At 34.9% G+C, this 20,150-nt stretch overlaps 1 protein-coding gene across 6 annotated transcripts in view; it reads right to left on the reverse strand.

Moving 5' to 3' along the window:
• Positions 1–7,248: 7,248 nt before the first annotated feature.
• LOC117336419 (transcription factor ETV6-like) overlaps positions 7,249–20,150 on the reverse strand; it is an 85,448-nt gene continuing 72,546 nt past the window's right edge. For 5 of the 6 annotated variants that reach the window (XM_033896931.1, XM_033896933.1, XM_033896932.1 and 2 more), the window contains 6 exons: positions 17,112–17,210; positions 15,088–15,309; positions 14,349–14,423; positions 13,882–14,010; positions 12,243–12,489; positions 7,249–10,474 (listed from right to left, as the gene is read on the reverse strand). In XM_033896931.1, the coding sequence (XP_033752822.1) occupies positions 9,817–10,474; positions 12,243–12,489; positions 13,882–14,010; positions 14,349–14,423; positions 15,088–15,309; positions 17,112–17,210 (1,430 nt within the window). In that variant the 3' untranslated portion in view covers positions 7,249–9,816. The remainder of the gene's footprint in view (positions 10,475–12,242; positions 12,490–13,881; positions 14,011–14,348; positions 14,424–15,087; positions 15,310–17,111; positions 17,211–20,150) is intronic. The other variant, XM_033896930.1, reaches the window with a different exon arrangement.

The raw sequence follows: 20,150 nt of genomic DNA on the forward strand, positions 1-20,150 counted from the left end.
GCAAGACTATAACACCCATTTTGTGCTAAAAAATTTAAAATAAAATATACTAAAAAGGAAGGTTATTTGGGAAAATGCTACAGTATCAATTCTTAATTTATTTTGAGAAAATTAAATATGAATATGTTGATGTTAACTTGTCAGATATATATGCAAAGCAAGAATTTACAATTTTGAATACATGAGGAACAGGAGATATAAATATGATGGATTTTGAGTAAGAAGATGCTCTTTTTACATTAAGCGAAATTATCTAAAGGTCAAAAATACAACTTCCTATTGCAGTCCATTCGTATTTGTGTGCTAAAAAAAATCCAAAACAATGTAAAATAAATTGCTCAGAGTAATAAGGAGTTTTGTGCTAACTAATTCAAACTGATTGACAACATTGTTATGCATTTTTTAAAAGAAATATGAGCATATGGGAAATCTGTTTTGCATTGAAATAGTGTAAAGTGAACTAAAATAAAACGTTTATACTTGATTTCATCAGTACACCGGGACTGACACCTCGACTAATAACCAACCAAAGTGAAATTTCCACTTTCATAATTGCCGCCATGTTCCCTGATAACCGCAAACATTAAATGTTCTTACAGCTGCTGAATCACTTATCTTATCACATGATAGATTAATGTTGCTTTACACATTGAATCATCTAGGAATCCAATATGGCTTCCTCCTAAAATCTTATTGTCCATGTCGGTTTTGGTCTACATCGTAATTGTCCAAGTCGACCATACCTAATTCCTTGAAGATGACTGTCAGTAGCGATATCTACATTACTTCGGGTTTGTCTTAATCCTTTTGACCATATCTTGAAAAGGTTTACCGGTTTCCAAATGCATGTAGTATCTTACAGTAAATATTATATGATACTGGCTATGTGGGCACATATGGTTCTCTGTCCAGTAGGACACTGGCAATAATGGTGTCGGAGCTGTCATGCTGGATTCAAGCATTGTACTTCACACTCCTCTTATGTCTCGAGTGGATCTGACATCGTTCAATGTCCCTTGAGTGCCGATAGATTCAGATCTCGTAGTCACCATCATCACTTATGTACTCGGCTGCCTGTGATATTTGGTATGTGCCACAGGATATTGTCCTAGGTATTCCATATCTAACTTTGGAAACTCACAATTATACGCAGTGGCATCTAGTTTGACAAATAGTGACTTGACCTTCCTGGTAAGATCTGGATCATATTTCACACGCTGAGCTAAGGTGTTGTGAAAACCAATGCGCTTTCATTTGGTCAGTCAGCGCTCTTTCCTTTGCGTCTTGCTCTGGTGTTCAAACATTCATGGGTCCTCGGATTCCATTCAGACAGGCTGTTACAATTCTAACGAGTGCCCCGATAACATCAATGACATAGTTGGAGGCAAGGTTTGAAAAACAGTTCGTCATGTTGAGTCTGCACAGTGTTTAGTTAAGACTACATCTTTATTGTCAAACCACGTGATTTCAAATCTGGAAAAGCATCCCTAAACCCCCTATCAACAATGACATTGTCATTTTTCTCCAGCCTGGAGAGACTATTCATGATGGCTTTTGTAATCATCGTATCATTATTGTTTCCAGGAAAAGTTCCTACTGTGTCCAGAAGGTAACTATCAGGTAGGGCTATGCTCATGAACTTCAAATAGTCCCGCTTCTTCTGGCCACAGTAGGAGATTCTTTGGAGCTTTTGATCAGAACTCTTAGGAATAAAGATATACTAGTATATACCGTCAAGTATGACACTCGCCCGCTTGCCAAAAATTGTTTCGGAGAACACTGTGATGTGGTCCAGAACGTTTTCTCTTGTAAGATGTTCACAACATCATAAGGAACGGAACGATAGGTATGCGTAATGCTTTCACTATGGAATGAAATGTTTTCGATAAGTTGTACACTGTTTCTATGACATATGTTCATCTTCACTTTTACCAAGAAAAACAGTAGTGCATCCTCGTGGTTTGGAGTGTAAATACCGGTGTCAGTAGAGGAAGAACAATGTGAAATAATTTCTAGAAACTGTGTACTTGTCCAACTTGTCCAGACTTTACAATCTGCATAATCCAGAGAGGAGAAACGCAGACTAAAGAAAGATCCCTACTTCCTTATGTTTCTAGTAGATTTCTTGGTTTTAATGTCTCTCCTAAAGACAACTTCACAACCTGCACCTACACACCTATCTCGCATTAAAAGAACGGTACTGTATTAGGTGTTTAAAGATTTTGTAAAACACGGTTTTATAAATAGGATAGAAGCGCTTTAATAATATAATATTTCAAATCATGTACAGAGAAGCTATTTTTCATCATGAAGAAAATTTAAAAATTAATAGCTAAAAGAACAATGAAATTTGGGTAAAGGGGATATATACCAACTTTGATGACACAAAGCAATGTATCGGTGAGTGGTCTCTAAGTGTAGAACAAATCTTTAGGCCGACGGGAAATTAACATGGCTGGAAACCCCACATTTGACCTTGATTTTTATTCTCTGTATGCGTGTTTGTGAACTGAACATCTAAACTGAATTTCATATAAATCGGTTATAAAATTATTTGATAAATGTGCATTGTCAATTAAATGTTGAGATAAAAAGGAGTTAACATATACGGTATATAGGACTTGTTACTGAAAGTAGAACACAGAACTTTTTTCATCAGATAGGAGAGCACAGACTACCGTATGTTGATGGATTTACTAACTATTTTGGTATGCTTGTTGTTCAGAGCATTATTATGTTACATAAAACATTCATCTGTGGGGCGTAACGTTACGTTGTCAATGTAGGGCGACCTGACTTTTCGAGCATGTTAGAATGAATGGGTTAGACTCATCCCGAGGGTGATGTACGATAATGGATAACAAACTGTCACAGAAATCCTGATAATGGGAACAATATCGAACTGGGAAACCGTCCACAGGGACGGAGTTCCCAAGGTCCATGTTATTGGTAATTCGTGTCAAGTTCTTGTGATACCGTTGGTAGGGGAAACAGGGAGGTATGCTTCTATTTCAAATTGGAAAATTATCAACGGGGAAAGGGAAATCATAGCGCTAACTCTACGGCTTAGGTGAAAGTAATCCCTGCTGCTTACGTCGAAAGCAAAAATCGATAAAAAAACACACACATATATATATAAGTGGCTGATGTTGAAAAATTCAGTATCCATTCATTGCTTTCAAGTTGTTTAGGGTATAACCAACTTAATAGTCAATAAAGTTTTTGTAAAATTCCACAGGTGAAATTGAAGGACTTTTCAAGGTATCGTCATCTGTTCTGAGCAGGTCATAACTCTCGATAATTGCGAACACAAAACCACCCAGAAATAGATTAGAGTCAAATGCCTTTGAAAACGATGTGCCAAATATTGGAAAAAATATTGAAGGTCATAACCCTGTTCGAATTATAAGGGGATAGAATTTGGTTGACTTCCGCCAAAATGTTGTCCTTCTAATGCTGGTCATACCGAGATAGAGAACTGATTTCCCCACGACATGCTGTTAATGAGTCCAGTAGATCGTTACCTACTAGAATGATATGAACATGTCTGTCTGTCTTCAAGCAATCATGGTCAGATCTTCAGAATGTTAATATACTTCTGTATCCATACAAGGCCGTCATCAGCAGAGTGATGTGCGTTGCTGATGAACTTATTCATTGGAGTACACCGAGACGTCTTTCCATTAAGTTGGATTTCCTATTCAAGGAAAGGAGTTGTTGCCATTGCCTCTGCACGACAAAATACGTTTATTTGTCGAAAACCTTGTCAGACTATTCTTGAAAGTTAAGCACAGCCAGGATATCTTCCCTGGTCATTGCACTGACGTCCATTGGATGGAACAGACTGTTATTCAATGCAATCGGTTTCGGAACTATTACCGAAAGGCAGCGAGCTTGAAATCCATCCAGGCCTGAAATTATTTCACAAATATGAAGTCAGTGCCTTTTTGTCGATCGATATTTAGACACAAATAGACTACATCAGGAAACTGAAGTACGAGGTTATTTCGTGCACATATTGCAACTACACAGTAATCGTCTTCTAATTTGACATTAGAATCTACCCTCAGAAATCAACCTCCGAACCTTGCCTGACTTCAAACGCAAATTCCAGAATGACCTCAATGAACGAAGAAAAAGTCGTGTCTGTACATTAATTTAAAACCCAAACAACTAGATGTAAGCTAAGCTATAAGATAAAATGAGTATATTGAATTAATTCAATGCAAACTCCTTATTTGTCATTATTTTGGGTATTAGCCTTAGATCATTTACATTCTATACAACGCACATTTGTCCAATTACATTGCCTTACAACTTTCGGATGCCCACAACATTTAAAATCTTTTATATTTTTAATAGTTTCGATGTGACGCTACAATGATTATATGTACAGTACGTATACTTAAGATTCAGAAATAAATATAAATAAATGAATGATAAAAATATATATATAAAGGCTGGTAAATGGTCTCCCATTACAAACAGTTTGCTTTGTCAAGCACTTAAAATGAAGACGGATGATACTATAATGTGTGTGTTAGATTAATTGTGCATATATCTTTTTAACTGAATATTTAACTCAGATAGGCAGGATCGTGTGATTTAGATAAATTGCATTTTACTGTGAGGCTATAAATCGACCCTTGTATGTTATTCCTATCTGTTAAATACTACTATCGTGCAAATCTTTAAATCACTTTTATACATGATGGATTGCTCATTTCACTAACCGTCATCTTTTGGACATGTTATACTGGCTTCGTTTCCTAAATAGCTTAAAGTAGTTTAACGTTTGGTAGGCGGGTCCTTAAGAAGAGTAACAAAAACTAATTCCATAAATCCTTCCTGCACCAGGGGACCGTGGTTAGACGAATGCTGATCCTAGCAACAGGTGACGATAATACATCCTCAGACGGAACACTTTATTTTTTAAAACAAATACATGATGATGCAATCCAATGGTAAATCTTTGACACTAGTAAAGATCAAAAGTTCCGCAATATTTCATTATTTTTAAGCTTCACTTTCATTTTAGGAGTTTAGGTGTAATTGGTCACCTTAAATCAAAAATAGAGTTGTATTTAGGCAGGCTATGAAACCACAAAGAACAATGTTAATAGTTTTTATATTTTCCACCAATTACATATATTTAAACATTCTCTATGTGGCAATATTCCATTAACCTTCTTAAGACGTCAATAACTTAATTAGTTATTATATTTCGACTCCATTCGATGTTTATCTATCCATTTCGCTAAATGGCATTGATTACCACTAATGTATTTTTAAAGATCCATTAGAAATCCAGTTTCTCAAGTTGAATTTGCATTTTGTGTTAAATAAAGAAAAAATGTAGCAGAAATCATAACCGGTTTTATTTAGAATAATCGTTTGCCTGACAGCTGTCTGATACTGGTCATTTAACTGTATGCTTCTCGTCTGATTTAATCATTTTTCTCTTTCAAACGCGCAAAATGAAATTTATTTTTTATTGAATTGCATAGCCTATTTTAGTATTTTGGCGGTCAGTTCGTAAAGGTCATACTAATATCTTTTTTCATCCTACATCCGCGTTGATAAATAACAACTTCCTGGATAGTGTTCCAAAAATGTGATGATAATATTTTATCTAAACCTAATTACCAAGTTCAGGTTTATTCTTGTATCCTAAATGTTGATTGGCTGTATCGAGAACCAATAGTCTTAAAGTACAAGGAACCGGGAAGGCTTTCTAGAGTCTAAGTAAACTTCAGACCAAACTTGGCCAGGAGATTATATCATAACATTTACCATATAAATAAGCTTGTATTTGGCATGTGCGTTTTCGTTAAGAATATATCTTACCCATCAGGAAGTGATATGATTGTCACTTGTTGATATACTTCCTTTATCACAGCGACATCAGTTGAAGTGGTATCTGTGTAAACCCATCTCTTAATCCAGTAATTTCATGTACTCGTACTTTTATACCACTGCTTAGCCAAAATACATTGCATGGTTTATTTCAATTCTTATTTTACGCTAGGGGGACTGAAATTCTTAATGCTACACACTGTTTTTTTTTTTATTGAATTCTTATAAAGGGAGGCCTACACATAGTATGTACACACATAATTCAAATGAAATACACCTCTTGTACACCTTACACGATTTTATTATTTAGTTATATGACATATGGTTTTTTCTTAGGATACATATGCTTATTATAATGATCTCAAGGAATTATTTCGACTCAAATAAAATTTTGACAGAACACTGAGCATTTTGGAACTAACAAAGGCTCTGCAGAACGGGAATGGGATATCCAAAATGTTTGCAACCCTTGGTATTATCCATTATACAGTTATCTGTAAACTTGTCAATTTATGCAAATCACCTTTTTTTTTTTATAGAAAGTTAAGTAGTTGGCGGACTTTTTTCTACAAACCACGTGTCGGTGGTTAGTAAAAAAAAAATGCCATGTCAACATCAACTTATCTATTTTATGAAATACGCTCGTACTAACAACTGTAAACTTGTTGAAATAAATAAAATATTGCGATTTAATGTAAATACAATAATTGAATAAGGTATCTGTTATTAGGGGGGAAGTGAACTGGGTTTAGCTGTCTGTCAACGACTTTCCAAAATTTTGAACGTTGATCATACAAGTAAAATATTTGTATCTGACTTTTAGAATGCTATTATTGTTAAAAGAAAACAATTATGATATAAACTTGAAGTGATCTTTTATTATGTTTAGTTTACGAGATGATAAATTCAATGGAGGCGTCAAAAATTGTTTTAAAATGCTTTGCGTCTACGCAATATACGTGATCCATTGGATTGATGATCTCATAAACTAAACGAAATAAAATTAATCTGCGACTGATTTTACCATTAGTTTGTTCCCGATGAAAAGGAACTCATAAATCTCTTTTGTATGAAAATACGAGACAATCTTATACAGTGTATATATATTTTTTATATTTCTCCTTGCTCCGCCTTCTCACAGAAAACTGTTCGTGTCGTCATGGACCTGATGGTTTGATATAGTAGTATTAACACGGAGAGGAATAAAGCTTGAGTCAAGATGACATCTGTTTCCTCAGTAAGCAATATTAACCCAAATACTGTATGTATTGTTGTTTAATTACACGGGGGTAATATTTCTCAGCTGTTCCGGTCAGAACTAGTTCGTTGTCATTAAATGTCTCGCGGTCATGCCTTGGAAACGTTATGAAATAAACACACGTATACATTTAATTTCAGTGTATATTCGGTATTTATTTTCGCGCTATATTCAATGACTGCTAATATAGCGAAATCAAATATCCAACATCACCAACTATTTCCTCAAATCATATGTAATATGACTTCTTTATTAAAATATCTCGTTTATATTACTAACAGGATCGACATTGTACCTGATGTTCTTAATATAAATTCTTCTTGTATCAAAACGAATTTAAGCTATGGGAATATAAGAAGATGAATTATTAGATATTCTCATGAATGGTTTAGATTATAGAAAGACGTGTCCACGGGTGTCAACGGTAATTTTATATCACCATTAATTGTTACACAACTACATACGATCACGATCTACTTCATATTCCCATGAACATTCTCGAGAACATAGCACATATACACACTTTCATACTTAACATTTGTAAAATTGATTTCCATTATTTCTATGCAGAATGCAGCTTTCTAATTGGTTGAGTTTTTCATTTCATACCTCCATGAAAAAAGTAAAGGGCTAGAAATAGAAGTCACAATACGACCATTGGCATCGCATATTGATTTTTTTTCTTCAAAATAGTCCCTGATTAAATAAGTAAAATTGTACATAAAACATGTTTTCAATTTGACATACAGTTTCAGAAATTGATTATAAGCATTGCAATATTTGTTAAGTTGCATAGGAGTATGAACTGTATTTTTGCAAACTTTTGTAAGAATCTGCTACGCGGATTAATACAGTCTGCAAACAATTTGAAAACGACATTATAAAAATATTGACACCAATGCTTAAATGATAATAATACAATAACAGAGTTATCCATGGATGATTATGCCGGATGAGTTTTACTTCTAAATGTTTACCGGGTGTAATTGTTGTAACATATGGTAGAATGTGTGTCGCCTGTTTGATCTAAAACTAGTATGTTTATCTTGTGGGTTTTATGAACACAAATAAGAACATAAAAAATCTTCGTTTAACAACTTAGCCTACTCTATGTTATACTAATTGCATTTCATTTTTGTACACGTCTTACAGTGTATTTTCTAAATTTTTCTCATGAAAAAGCTTTGTAGATAAACATACCTTTATATACATATCATGGTTATAAGCATTGATTTATTTATGGGATAAGTCAGGAGTGTGAAATTTATTTCCAGCGGTAAGTGAAAACTAGCCATATCAAAATATATTAAAATGATCCGAAAGGCATGAATGAATCAAAAACTCCAACATAAAGATAATTCCATATCATGAATTCGCCTTTTTAAAATCAAATCTCAAATTATAATTAAATCAAATATTACTAACAATAAATTTAAATGCTGTGTTTATCGCCCCGTGAACAGCCAGGGTCATTTTGAGGCGGGGTAGGAGTTGCATGGTGATGACCTCTCTGAACAACATATGAGAGGCCCGTCGCATGCTATCCATAGCAATGTAAGGGTACAGTACCTTGCCCATTGACACAATTTCGGTGGCACAGACCAGCCCGTTTCTCAGCTTCCCGAGAAACACAAACCGACACAGGTAACAGGTAGAGAGTTCATCTTTCAAGAGACTTTAAACTTCCGAGATAAACAACAAAATAATGAACCCAGCATACGGAAATGTTAACCAAATACTCGTATATCTGCATCTGAAGTGTTACCATGGCTGTTGAGAAATGATTTTATATAAATTCTGAATAAATGACGGATGTTCTAGTCATAGAATACCTAAGAACAGACTTTTTATTCTATCTTTATTATTTCAATATGATAGATAAATGTATATATAATATGGGATTTACCTCCCTTGAATAACAAATCACACGAATTATATCAGGAAAACATTGTGCTTCCCATGCTGTCCGAGGGCACCCTACAGGATATCAGGCCCGTTCGCTGTCACCAAATGTGACGTGCATAGCTCGACCTTGCTTAACGTCGTTACACAGGGGCACGACACTCAACCGCACAGCTACAAAGGCTAACTATTGGACTATGCAGCTGAAATGCCCATATCCATGAACCATCACATCTTTGCCAGAGTAATGTTACTAGATTAAATATTATTTCAAAGAATATATCAGATAAGGTTCATTAACATTAAGAGATTAGTTTTGCAAATTTAGTACGCAATCTCTCCAACAAATCATTCAAACGAAATATGATTTTGCGGTATGATTTGAATTTCACTTTTTGTAAGGAAATTCCTAAAGCAATTCTTTCTCCCCAAGCTTGCTTTGAAATTGCTTATATTGTATAATGAATCTGACAAGCAATATACTTCATATCGCGATATGATTGTGGTGTATATGTGATTGGTAAGGAACAGCGAAAATAAATACAACGAATTTAATACCCGACTGCTATATGTTAATATGGAGTATCTTCGAACGTTTCTTTTACGAGACTTTCGAAATAATTTGAATCCACGGTTATACCGTAATCATGAATACCTTCAAATGTTTGTTAAAATAAAAAAACAATGTTTATTCAAAATTTTGTTTGGAATGAATTTAAATCCTTATATAATTCAACATGAATCCACGGGACAGCTGCTACCGTCCATATACCGATGTGTCAATGCATCATTTGTTGCCGTCAGCTGAGTTGTTTGAATAGCGCTTTGACTGGTAACCGTTTACCATGGCTGTCTCTTTGAAGTTTCACAACACTTTCGTCTAGTTTATCAGGGAAAGTCTGCGAGTACTGACGTTTTAATGTATTCATAGACAAATCTTCGGGCTCGTTCTGAACTTCCGTCTTCACTGATGTTTCTGAATCTTCAATCACTGGAGAATTTCTCGACGAGGTTCCTCCTTCAGATTTTACACTGCCTGAATGGAACATTTTCGGAACATCTTCAAGACATACAGAATTACTCGGACTTACTCTACTTTTATCAATGAGATCAGTACTATCTGTAAGCCGGAATCCACTCATTAACCCCCCATCACTATGTTGATGTACACTTTTAGGGATATTAATAAACCCGTTGTTGAATGAAAGTCCTGATGGGAAATCACAATAATGGTTAGTGAAGTTATTATGTGAAGGATCACTTGGTTGATATTCTGACTTGATAATTGACGGAATGTTGGGTGATGTTTGTGATCGTTCATCCACCTCCTCTACCCTTTCGGAACTCTCCTCTTCCTCGATTTCATGCTTGACTGGCGTATGTGGTGGTGAAATTGTCTTACTGTGTGGTTTAGCACCTCTCTGACCTTTTTGAATTTTGGACGGAGCTTGAAGAAACCTGTTAAATATGAAACATTTTATGATGTATTTGTGAGTTACAATATAGTTATATGCAAGCCTCAGTTGAAGGATTGTAACAATCAATAACTGCTCACAACTCTGCATTACGAAAAGACGGAATAACATTTTCAATTTAAATTTAGTAATGAATAGATTATACACCGGATGATTAATATAAGAACATCAAACAACTGTGACTGAACCTTCTATGATTCGTCAGTGATGATATGGCAATGCGTAATGCACCAAAATTTACCCAAACCATAGTATCAGTCATCTGATGGTGATCCGTTTGGATCCAATAACATAACACGAATCTATTTGATCAAAGTCAGTGCAAACCTTGAATAACGCTAACGTTATAGCTTCAAGACAAAACAATTTAACATGGATATTCTTCAACTATACGATTGGTTAATTGGCTTGCTTACATTTTTTGGGCAGAAACCCCAGCAATATTCGGAGGATACTACGATATTATATAGCATGGCTATCAATAATCTTTGAAAGCTGGTGAATTATTTGTGTTTTATTTGCGGTATCTACTTCACCTTTACCAGATTGTTATATGAAAAACAAAGGAAATTCAGTGTTTTAACAGCTTCCTTTCCTCTAATCCCATCATACTGTATTCACTGTATTTGACTTATCTGTCAGTCAATCATTATAATATACGATTGTGTTACGTAGCGTTTTCTATAGATTAGCATTTTAGTATTAAATGTGTATCATTCAAAAAATTTTTTTATCAAATAATTGGTCAGAATGATGTTTCGAAGATTTTTAGATCTAAGCATCGATCCGTTCTAGGAATATCACTTTGTCGTAGATATCGTTATGATTTACATCCTTATTGAGTTTCTGTATCTTTTGTCTCAGATTAAACGTGTCCTGAATGGCCATATTTGAAGAAAATGTCGATAATGGATGCATCATGGAAGGTTAAAAGGTCAGTTATAAAGTATATCATATTTGTTCTGAACCATATGTTGGTTAATCGTGTCCTCCCGTAAAACAATCTTATTCCAGGTAGGTAAACAGTATACATAATTAATAAACAGTCACAACACAACAGATGCTAAGAGGGAATTTTGTATACTTACTGATACAACATATACTAATAGGGGATTTTGTATACTTACTGATACAACAGATACAAATAGGGGATTTAGTATACTTACTGATACAACAGAGACTAATAGGGGATTTAGTATACTTACTGATACAACAGAGACTAATAGGGGATTTTGTATACTTACTGATACAACATATACTAATAGGGGATTTTGTATACTTACTGATACAACAGATACAAATAGGGGATTTAGTATACTTACTGATACAACAGAGACTAATAGGGGATTTAGTATACTTACTGATACAACATATACTAATAGGGGATTTTGTATACTTACTGATACAACAGATACAAATAGGGGATTTAGTATACTTACTGATACAACAGAGACTAATAGGGGATTTAGTATACTTACTGATACAACAGAGACTAATAGGGGATTTAGTATACTTACTGATACAACAGAGACTAATAGGGGATTTTGTATACTTACTGATACAACATATACTAATAGGGGATTTTGTATACTTACTGATACAACAGAGACTAATAGGGGATTTTGTATACTTACTGATACAACAGAGACTAATAGGGGATTTTGTATACTTACTGATACAACATATACTAATAGGGGATTTTGTATACTTACTGATACAACAGAGACTAATAGGGGATTTAGTATACTTACTGATATGTAAGACGCCGACCAGAAACCTTTTTGATGATATTCATTCTGTAGTAGTACCTGAGAGCCCTGGACAGTTTCTCATAAGTCATATTAGTACGGTTTTTCTGATGGCCCCATAGCTGGGCCAGTCCTGTAGGATTTATTATCCGGAACACGTAATCCTGTGTATTCTCCCAGCACACATAGTTACTGTACTGGTGTGGATTCTGTAGCAGCTGATAGATAAACTCCCACAGTAAACGGCACTCTGGAAGGATTGAACAAAAGGCACACACAAAACATTAGCATTGTCAATACAAACTGAAAGTTACAATAGAGCCAAAACTGAATTAAACTGCATCATGCTGATTTCAATTATAGAAAGCATCACGGAACAATTCATATACAAAGTCTGTACAGACTCTATTCCCTTTGGGTTGAACATACGTCTCATTTGAATGTTAACAGCCGTTTTGTTACAAACCACACAGAACAGGATTACTCTTTTTTAAACGTTTAACATTAGACGAGACAGGTTTTATTGAACTTATAAAAAGTACCATTCATTAATGTGTAATGGAATGCTAATTATCTTTACTAGATATTACCTATCTAAACCAAACATTACATTTTCAATGAGTACATTTCGACCACATAATCCTCGCATATTTGAATTTAGGTCGCTTTAATTAAGTACATAAAATATATAACCCCAATCAATTTTCTGTCAAGTCTGAATTCAAAATTTGGAAATATGTTAAATCTTATACTTTTAGATAAGTTGAATTTATTTGAGTTTAAAATCAGCCTTATAATTAAGTATTTATAAGTGTCTCATCCAAGGAAAAGAAGCAATGCAATGACCTATGCCACTTTGAGAAGAGAATATCTACATAGGTTTTATTCAGATAAGTTATGGAGTAATATCCCCTGTTTGTATGATTCTTTAATACATGATGCTTGCGTTATATCCATCTTATAATGTTTTTTTTCATGACATTTTTATAAAAAAGTTATATTATGTTTCCATGATCAACGTCATCTTTTATAAGATGTTTTTGTTTTTCAATACAACCAATTATTTGATTTTCATATGGAGCATGCAACAAACCTTATCTAATCAAACGGACACATATCCTGTTATCTGGCCTTTCATCGACGTTGACAAATCAAGTTGTGAACCATAACATTATATTTACATTTGCTCCGCATTTCCCCATTGGCGCAATGCTAAGAGGCAGTTGCCACCATACGCCTATTACACCCAGTGCCTCAGGCTATAACACCCAGTGGGTCATGTGACATTAAAAAATGCGGGATTTTTTTTTTGTGGTTCAGTTTTTTTCACAGTTGAGGAAAATGGTAAGACAATGCAAATATAAGTATTGAACAGTGGTTTTAATGTTGTTATAGTCGATATGGCAGCAAGATGTATGGTGGGCAAATGTAGCATGGATGTCCTGCGACCTACCGGAGACGACTATGTCATAACGATTATCTAAATGGTGAAGGATCTAGATGTCCTGCGACCTACCGGAGACGACTATGTCATAACGATTATCTAAATGGTGAAGGATCTAGATGTCCTGCGACCTACCGGAGACGACTATGTCATAACGATTATCTAAATGGTGAAGGATCTAGATGTCCCGTGACCTACCGGAGTCCTGTTTGCGGAGCATGAGTGTATGTGATAGGGTCGTGTCCCCCGTCGGTAGTGTTGACGGTATGTTAGGAGAAAATGCCATGCTGTCACACAAGTTACTCTCTTCAGCCAGTTTCTCGCATTCTGAAACAAAAATTACCAAACTTTTAGGTGATAAACTTCCTCGAAACATCCAGGGTAATATGAAGACGGGTGGCAAGGAGACCACTACAGAAGATATCAAAGCAGAGAAATACGGAGCAGAAAGGGGAAAACCGATTTGATATATCAAGTGTTGAAATGGGAGGCAATTATTCGATTCAGTAAATTTCAGACAGTCAATAGTGTTAAAAGAACATGTAATACGCGTGAATAATGTAGTGTGTAACCAGTGTCCCCCATAACTCATACGCATGTATCGTTACCTTGTACTCGTCAAGCACTAAGATGCTTCTTAATATTGACAAGGTCTGTCTATTTACCGTCAAGGTCTGTCACTGGGTCCTCATCAGATGCACTGTCGGTGTCAGCTATCGTGGGGGCCGGGCTTAATACTCCTACAAAGTAATATTAGTGTATTGTTAACAGGCCGATACGAATTGTTATTGCATACATTTTTTTTCACTCTCGTTAGTTATTTTTCACAAGTTACAAACACACGAGCTTTATAATCAATATGTGACCTGTTTCTAAAACAATAACATAGATATTCTGACACTTCTGTGTATTTTGGTTACAAAATCATTTTGGGGTGTAATGATATGGCCTGTAGTAAACTGTCGCTATCTAATATGCAAACTAACACTTTTAACATCATGTGGAAATACTTAATTTATTGCAAATCATAACACGTGTTTAAACAAGTGTATTATCTCCGAAGCATTAGATAGATAAAAAGCTACAAATTAATTATCACAAAAACGATTGTGAATTATTTTCTGTGTGGTAGAAACTTGTATGTCATTCCACAGATGTAGTGATTAATTAATGCATTGAGAGCTCAATAACACCCTACCTATCAAGGATCAATATTAATGCATGTTTGATATTCTGTAATAAAAGGTATAACAATTGGGCACATGCCACATGTGCATCATTTCATTGTATTCTTGTGGTGTGCTATCTTACTTATGTTTACGTTTTATATGATTCACCCCTTGGTAAATAGTACCGTTTGCTCTGCCCTTCATAGATATTGGTAAAATGCACACTATGTACGACTACCTGGTACGGATGTAGGCGGTAATGATATGTCATTCTGATGTAAAGTAGTCGTGGATTGATTGGTGTTATGGTGATGAAGGGGCGATGTCTTAGGCGGCTGAGGTAAAATTGGGACCAGTGAGCGTTGTTGGTGTCCCAAACGAGCGGGGGAGGGCGTTGTCGTAGGCTGCGCAGAATCAGAGGAGCTTAAGACGATCAGTCCGGCGTTGTGATTATTATCTGTAAGAAAAAATGCCAACATGTTTATTTTCTACTATTTTCTGATGACGTAGCAATGACCATATAACATGTTCTTGAACTTGATAATTTGCACTTTCATTACTAACAATACGACACCTGCTATTGTATGTTAGTTTAGGTCAAATCCATACACGCCCTCTTAACGAGAATTGTGGTAATGTACCAAAGAACAACGAAATAGTTCCAAACGAGATAGTGTGGTTTCGGCCATAAACCGAAGATCACCAAACGTATGGTGTGCTAAACGAAAGAAGGTAAATTTGTCTCAATTTTATATTTGAGTCAAATTTACCTTCTTTCGTTTACTACAATTTATAAACAGCTATCAATACACTTGTCGGCTCGGATGTAATCGCTGCGGTTCTTATGTGCCCAGGGCGAGGGCAGGTGTCCCTAGATATACGATTGGGATTTCGCTTAAGTGGTAGGCGAGTGTTATTTCAACTGTGCCATCCGATCAACAATTAACATCTATAATGTGAAACTGCTGTTTGGGCCATTTTATCTCTAGATAGTAATATTTTATTTTGTTTAAACATTGATTCTGAGAAACCAATAACGTCATGTCGGAATAAATACACATCTCGCCTAGATTTACAATGACTAAGTACGCCTCAATTATGTAGATTATACAATTGAAATTTATGCATGACAGGTTACGATTTTAATTGTTTACTTGATTAATTTACAATTCCTCATAGGTAAAATATTTGTAAACAATTCAGTAAATAAACATGTTGTAATGGTATAGTAAACCGGATATTAGGCGAGGAGGATGAGTCAGTTCTGTCACAACATGTACCTTTATGCGACCAAACCCTGATCATGCAGTACCTGGTACTAGTGTCGATATGCTACAATTAACCGTGCACATGACTAAGCATACAGTAGGTTTTATACCACAGCTATAATTAATTCGTGTCATACACATCCGGCTGTGGTTTGTTTGTCGTAAGATCAGTCAACCGTGAACGGATGTATTGATACAGGAACCGATAGTGTATCTAGACGTTTTACCTCCGTTATCAACACCAGCGGAAGTTTATTTCACACTAATATGGAAGAATATAGCGTGTGATATAAAAACACAGCTACAGATATATGTTAGAAGACGTGTTTATTACGCGGTGTTATTACGTATAATATCCATACATTTTTAGTTACAAACATCTTTCATGGTGATAATGATGACGATAAATTGATTGAGAATGAGTTGATTAATTATATGACAAAAAATATTAACCCTACAATATTAGAGAAACAACAGAGAAAATAATGAAATTCTAACACTATCAGTCAACTACAAGTAACTCTCTGAACATCATTGCTACTCTAGGTTCATTTAAATGGAATGGTACATGCATAGAAAGTATTAGAATAATAATGACAACAAGTTTATTGCTAGAAAACCTTTAAAACACTTTTGTTTTAAAATCTCATTATAAATCTAAAATTGGGTTTTGGAAATTCGATGGAAACATTGATAAATAACCAGTGAAATGTGCATACAAGGTGAAATTAATGTTCGCATTGCAATTTCTTTCCATGATGACACAGGTACTTTTAGCAGTAAATATAACAAGAAAACGTTTACCCTAAACCACACTTTCTAGTGTTTAATGCTCAGATTATCCGACCAACTGTATAATGATTGATTATGTCAAGCCCCCGGCGCCATACTCTACACAATTCCACGACTTGGCCGCATTACATTATATCCATCAATTGTCCATCTGTTCCTTTAGTATAACAAAGGAATACCGAAATACCACTCGACTTACCTCCCCTGGTCTGCTGGTATGCAGCCGTCGAGAAGCTGGTGCTGACGGGTGGGAGAAGGGACGGATGGTAGGTGGGCACTGGCGAACAGACTAGGTTTGCTGAAGTAAAAAACAGAGTCTACAGATACAACCTATTCTATACAACGAAAATGCAAGCTAAGATAAAGTTCGCATCCTACTTTATCTTCTCTCACCTCACATTAGCCAATGAGCCCTGTATCCGGTTTGAATAAGAAAGTGCTTTATTACTCTAAACTGTATTTTATTTATATATTCTTGATTCCATGTCCTGGTAAATCTCTGATGTAGGAAGTTCATCCAGCCCTCTCAAATGTTTTATCTTGTTATGCTAATGTCATTTTGAAATCGAAGTCTCACTGTTCGCTAATTCGTTCCAGATATACCAGAAACGAACGAGAGAAATAAAACATTTCCTTTGAAAATCGGAAAGGAGAGCGATATATTAACACACAAATACACGAGTTAAACGTATAAAATGATAGGGATATTTTAGGAACCTGTAATAGTTTTACAGATTAATCATACCACAGGTGACACTTACTGAGTCTTTGATGACATCATAGCATACTATAAAACAATATAGATGTTTATTTTATTGAGAGCGGAAATTCTGAATTTTGAAGATGAATGTAAAATGAGTAGGCATCAGTGTAATCGTAGATATACTTCCATTAAAAAAACCGCGAGTGATGTGTAGACGCTTGTATTTATAAATTGTTATATAAAACGAATGGTTTTAATCTTGAGTGCTGATATTATCTCCCCCTAATAATTATAGCCGAGTTTGTTTCACCTCTCGTTCAATTTGTTGGACTTATAGATTCGTTTTATAAGGTTTATAGATATCTTTGATAGACTTACAAAATTATTTTAGGTGGTTTATAGATATCTGTGATGGACTTATAAAGCATTATCGGAAGAATGCAATGTATGTATGCAGAATCTTTTGCGAACCGGCTCTTTGCAAATTGATGTTAGCTCCGAAATTGTATACAGCAAGCAGTTTGGCTTTCCGGATGTACATTTAGCAAAAAATGGAGTTACCCGGATGTACTCCTTCAAAGAACACGGATTACGTTTAAAATGAGAAATAAAACGCAATTAATTATAATTGGTATACTATTTAGAACATTTTATGTATGAATTCATTTAATGTTTTTACTGTGATAAGCATATCATATCCGGTTCAGAAGGTAAACATGCGATACATGAAATTAAGGTGTAGCCCTTTGCCAAGATCAACGAAATGATGTAACGGAGGACGAATGACTTTCGTTGTCCACTTTCCTTCCTTAAGTTTTGTTATGTCCTCTTTGACTGGTGTTACCGAAAACAATTATAAGCTAAATAACCGGTCACTAAAATTAATGTATATATATATATATATATATTTATAGGGTCTAGTAAGTAATAACGACGGTATAATCCAATATAGGTACTGGATCCTAACAAACAGATGTTCGTTGGATGCGTTTACTAGAAATAGATAATTGTAGTACAAGTAGTAATAACGACAGTACAGACAAGTAAATTGTCGAATTTTTGAGGCAATCTGCCCCTTTATCAAGACACAGGTAAGTTACAAACGATCACATATAGACATAGAACACGAACAGTTACACAAATATAGTGGGTATAAACAACAACAAATATCGTTATGTTGTAAAAACGATCCCCTCGGCCGATAATTAATTCGCCGAGGGTCTATTATGATAAATTAGAAAACATCTTAGGTGGTGGACATATGGTAAAAGTAAATCAATCAATAAATAAATAATATAACTAAAAGGTTTAACAAAATAACATCGTGAGTTGAGTCGATGTGATGACAGCGCGTGCTGTGTAGTGAATGTTTTTGTTTTTGTTTTTCTACGCGATATGTTCATTTAGTCCCAAACAGCGGGTAGTAGTGACAATTTCGGGTGGCAAATCCCATATTACTGACTGAAAAATAAAAATATGTCGGTCGTCATATTCTATTGTGACGTGTCAATCAGGTTAATAATCACTGTAATTCAATAGTTGAGGAGGGGGCTTTTATAAGTTATTATTACTTGTACCCAATTCATTTATTTATTCCAATATAATATGTTTAAATCAAAACATTTTTCTGTTGTGACGTGTCAATTACGGGAATCATCATATTCAAATGTTGAGAAAGAAAACAAAAACAGGATGTATTCTCTGTTTAATGCGTAGTATATTCGACACATCTACCGGAAGTAGAGTTATGGGATTGTGGGGCGACGTATACAGACATCAAGTAATACTTGTGTATCAAGTGTAACAAAGCGGTTATCAAGGATGAATGGTGTTTACTCGGAGATTAATCGCGGAAATATAACAATGCGTACATTATGCAAGATTAATTTCAGAATAATCTTCATCTGGTAATTTGAATAAAAAACGATTCTGATTTATTTGACATATAATGACTCGTTAAACACAACTTATTAATCCGGGTACTTTAAAACATATACAATATACTAAAATCAATAGTAATCTATTTACACTGATACAGCAATGGAAACGAAAGGTTATAACAACAGGGATGATAACTCATTCCATATTTGTGGTCTAAACACTCTGATCTATTTGTCAGACCCTATATCTATTGTTTTCTATCATCTTATCGAACGATATTTCCATGTAGCATTGATTAAAGGAGTCATTACACCTATTGTTTTCTATCATCTTATCGAACGATACATTGTATTTACTTTTGTTCGATGTAGCATTAATCAAAGGAGTCATTACACCATCCTAAACTACGATTGTTTATGCGATGCCTCATTGCCATACAGGTCTTTATAATCAAAACACTTAAAGGCCACACATGAGATGCTTATGATGTATATGTACAGGGGTTTAACTATTTATTTAGTGTTAGCGTTATGGTATTGTGTCACACGGTACTTCATACACTTAGTGTCCATATACAGCCGACTTCCTGTCTGTTTTGTAGAGTGAAATTTCACCAAAGCCACTTAAACTGTTATTTCCGATGTTCATAGTTTA

Source organism: Pecten maximus, chromosome 10 (assembly GCF_902652985.1).
Source record: "Pecten maximus chromosome 10, xPecMax1.1, whole genome shotgun sequence".
NCBI classification, from domain to species: Eukaryota; Metazoa; Mollusca; class Bivalvia; order Pectinida; family Pectinidae; genus Pecten; species Pecten maximus.